General features: G+C 42.6%; 1 protein-coding gene across 3 annotated transcripts in view; it reads left to right on the top strand.

The window, feature by feature from the left end:
- LOC106953537 (E3 ubiquitin-protein ligase RNF34-like) overlaps positions 1–3,339 on the top strand; it is a 13,178-nt gene that overhangs the window by 4,997 nt on the left and 4,842 nt on the right. For all 3 annotated transcript variants that reach the window (XM_015042382.1, XM_015042380.1, XM_015042383.1), the window contains exons 3-4: positions 2,059–2,508; positions 2,944–3,145. In XM_015042382.1, coding sequence (XP_014897868.1) covers positions 2,059–2,508; positions 2,944–3,145 — 652 coding nt within the window. The remainder of the gene's footprint in view (positions 1–2,058; positions 2,509–2,943; positions 3,146–3,339) is intronic.

Raw genomic sequence — 3,339 nt, 5'->3', positions numbered from 1 at the left:
CATGACATTACAGTCTGTTATCTCAAACGTTTGTTTAAAGCTTGTCATGAACTAGGACAGTTACAGGGTTTTGCATATGTGTCCTGCAGCGCCGCTCGGTTATTTGCCTTTTCAACCCTCTGATGCGTGAGTGGGTCCTTTTTGACATTTTGATTCAAAATAATGTTTTGTATACTTTCTACTGTGTTTTATTTCACACAAGAATTATTTCATGCTTGAAATATTTTCATTTTTCACTTTTTAAAATGTTTTTAGAACAATTTGTAGAACATTTCTGACAATTTGGAGAACAGTTTTAAAACAAAATGACCACAGCAGCAATTTTACAACAATGATGAAATGTCAATAATGGACAATGTTAACATCAATTATGTATGTGTGGGCATGGGGGGGGGGAGCTGCAAAAGAGCATGTTTCTTGAAACTAGCTAGCTAATCAAGCTAGCTAACATTACTGTCTCTATTCTATTATGCTATGTGTATCACGCATGTGAGTGTGTGTATGTGTGGGATTTATTTATCCATCCATCCATCCCCCCACCCACCTACCTTCCGTTATTCCAGGGTTGGGTCGCAGGGTCAGCAGCCTAAGTAAGGAGGCTCAGTGTTCGCTCTCCCCAACCACTTGTTCCAGCTACTCTGGGGGAACCCATGGCGTTCCCAGACCAGCTGAGAAACATCGTTGGCATGTCCTGGGTCTCACCCTATCTCTAAGGGAGAGCCCAGACACCCTACAGGGAAAACTAATTTTGGCCGCTTGTAAACGTGACCTCGTTTTTTTCAGAAATGACCCAAAGCTCATGACCGTAGACAAGGGTAGGAACTTAGATCAATCAGTAAATCAAGAGCTTCGCTTTTTGGCTCAGCTCTCTCTTCACCACGACAGATCGGTACAACGCCCGCTTCACTGCAGACGCTGCACCGATCCGCCTGTCGATCTCCAGCTCCATTTTTCCCTCATTGGTGAACAAGATCCTGAGATACTTGAACTCCTCCACTTGGGGCAGGACATCCTCCCCGACCCAAAGAAGGCACTTCTATACTTTTCTGGCTCATTTATTTATGCATTTATTTCTATAGCTATGATAAAAGAACAAACCCTGAACACATTGACCAACAGGTTTTGTATGTCATTCAACACACTTTCTCTCTTGGTTTTCTTATCCAGGGTGTCAGACACACATAGAGACACACACACCCACGCGCACACACACACACACACACAAATAATACTCATGCACAATAAAGTATAGGTGGTAATGTTAGCTAGTTGGTTAGATAACTAGTGTTAGCTAACTTTGAAGAAGGCTAATATGTTGATTCGTGACAATAACGCTGTCACATATTCATGATTGACACACACCAACACATTTGTGAGATAAAAAATAGAGATAATACTTATATGTAAAAGTTCTTGCTGTGTAATATAATATTACTCAGGGGTGACACTTAGGTCTCAGTGTGTTTGGTTCACAGAAGAATGTTTTCCTGACAGTCACAGTTGGTAAGAAACAAAGATTCCCATTAAATTCCATAGGAAATGAATTCAGGTCATTTTGGACCCACTCACGGAAGAATGGGGTAGTAACATAAAACATGCTATTTCTTAAAAAATATAAAAGGTAAATTAAAAATTTTAATTGCATGATATCAGTAACATGTTTCTTGAGGAATACCTGTAATATGAAGTGATGAAAACTTTTCATTACAAAGATATTGCAAAAAGATGACCTCACCGGGTCAAAAAGGACCCACTTACGCATCAGAGGGTTAATGGTGCACTCTGGAGCGCTGTCTGGATTCATAATGGATCCTCGTATTTTTTTTAAAAATGTACAAATTAATACATAAATGCAAAAACAGGGAAAAGATTTTAGCGTTTTAGAGAAAACAAAAAGTATTTATCCTTGTGAGCTAATTGAAAAACAAACAAATCTAAGCATAGACTTTAAATTTATGACCGAATATTAGGGTCTGGCGACAGTTTTTAAACCTGTGTGAAAACGTCCGTCTGCCTCACCTCCATCACCCCAGCTTGTCGTTTCCTTCCCGCATCCAGTACACTTGCTGCGACTGCAAGAAGAGCTTCTGCTCGCTGTGCACCGAGGTTCTGGAGAGCCTACGCATTTGCGCCACCTGCCATTTGCTGAAGGCCACGGCGTTCCATCGGCCGCGGCTCATGCGTCTGCCAGTGAGGGACCTGCGTCAGTATCTGCTGCTGCGGAGCATCTCCACTGACACCTGCAGGGAGAAGGAGGACCTGGTCGATTTGGTCCTCTGTCATCGGGCTTTTGAGGTGGAGGACGAGGAGGAGGAAGATGAGGATGAGGAGGAGGATGATGATGATGATGATGATGACGACGAGGAGGTGGAGGACCCTAACACGGCCAGCCTCCTCTCTCACATCCATCGCACGCTAACAGATTCCATCGCGCCGCCTGCCTCGGAGCTGTCTGCTGCCACGCTGGAGGAATCGCTCAGCAGGAGCGAAAGTCCCGAAACCAACCAGGTGAGAAACCAACCAGAGAGCCCGATCGCTTTACAGACACAGCTCACCTCTGAACTGTCGGGATTCGCTGTAAGCGCTTGCTTGTGGAGTCGCTAGTCTTGTCTGTGAATGGAAAGTACAATGCACTTTTGTTTCCAGTTCACCCAGTAAGCCGGGTAAAGGAGAGCGTAACCCTAATCTACTGTAATCTGGCACTTTCCCGACTGAACATTGTTTTCCTGCAGGACTTGGATGAGACCACACCGGTGTCGCTCCTTAACTTGGACTCCAGTGAACAAACTCCTCAGATGATCCATATATTCATACTTGTTACAATACAAAAACAGATTTTAAGTCCTGATTTTTTTTATTATTGTTTTTAAAACAAAGCAGACATTTTTGTCTATAACAATGTTATTTGTTTTTTTTTTATTTGTTTTGTTTTGGTTTTTTTAGACGAGTCCTCAGACACGCCATGGAGCCGGAGCATCCGTCTCTGACATCTCCAGCGTGAGGGACATCAAGGGCCTGTCAGTCAGGCAGCTGAAGGAGATCCTGGCAAGGAATTTCGTCAACTACTCCGGGTGCTGTGAAAAATGGGAGCTGGTGGAGCGCGTCAACAGATTATACAGAGAAAAGGAGAAGAATACAAATACATGTAGGTGTTTACTTGGCTTTTGGTCTCACAACTTTCCTTATTCAATATCATATTAGGGCCAGAAAGGGGCCATTTTTAAATGGTCATTTTTATATTACTTTTTTTATTTTTATTTAAATCACAATGTACCAAAAAAGTGATGAAATGATGTCAAATATTTCCTGAGATTCGATTGGTTAAGTGGGGCCTCTTCA

The sequence above is a fragment of the Poecilia latipinna genome, unplaced genomic scaffold (assembly GCF_001443285.1).
Source record: "Poecilia latipinna isolate Pla-1442-1.1 unplaced genomic scaffold, P_latipinna-1.0 Scaffold587, whole genome shotgun sequence".
NCBI lineage: Eukaryota > Metazoa > Chordata > Actinopteri > Cyprinodontiformes > Poeciliidae > Poecilia > Poecilia latipinna.
The sequence above is the reverse complement of the archived record's forward strand: the minus strand, read 5'-3'. Positions and strand labels throughout refer to the sequence as shown.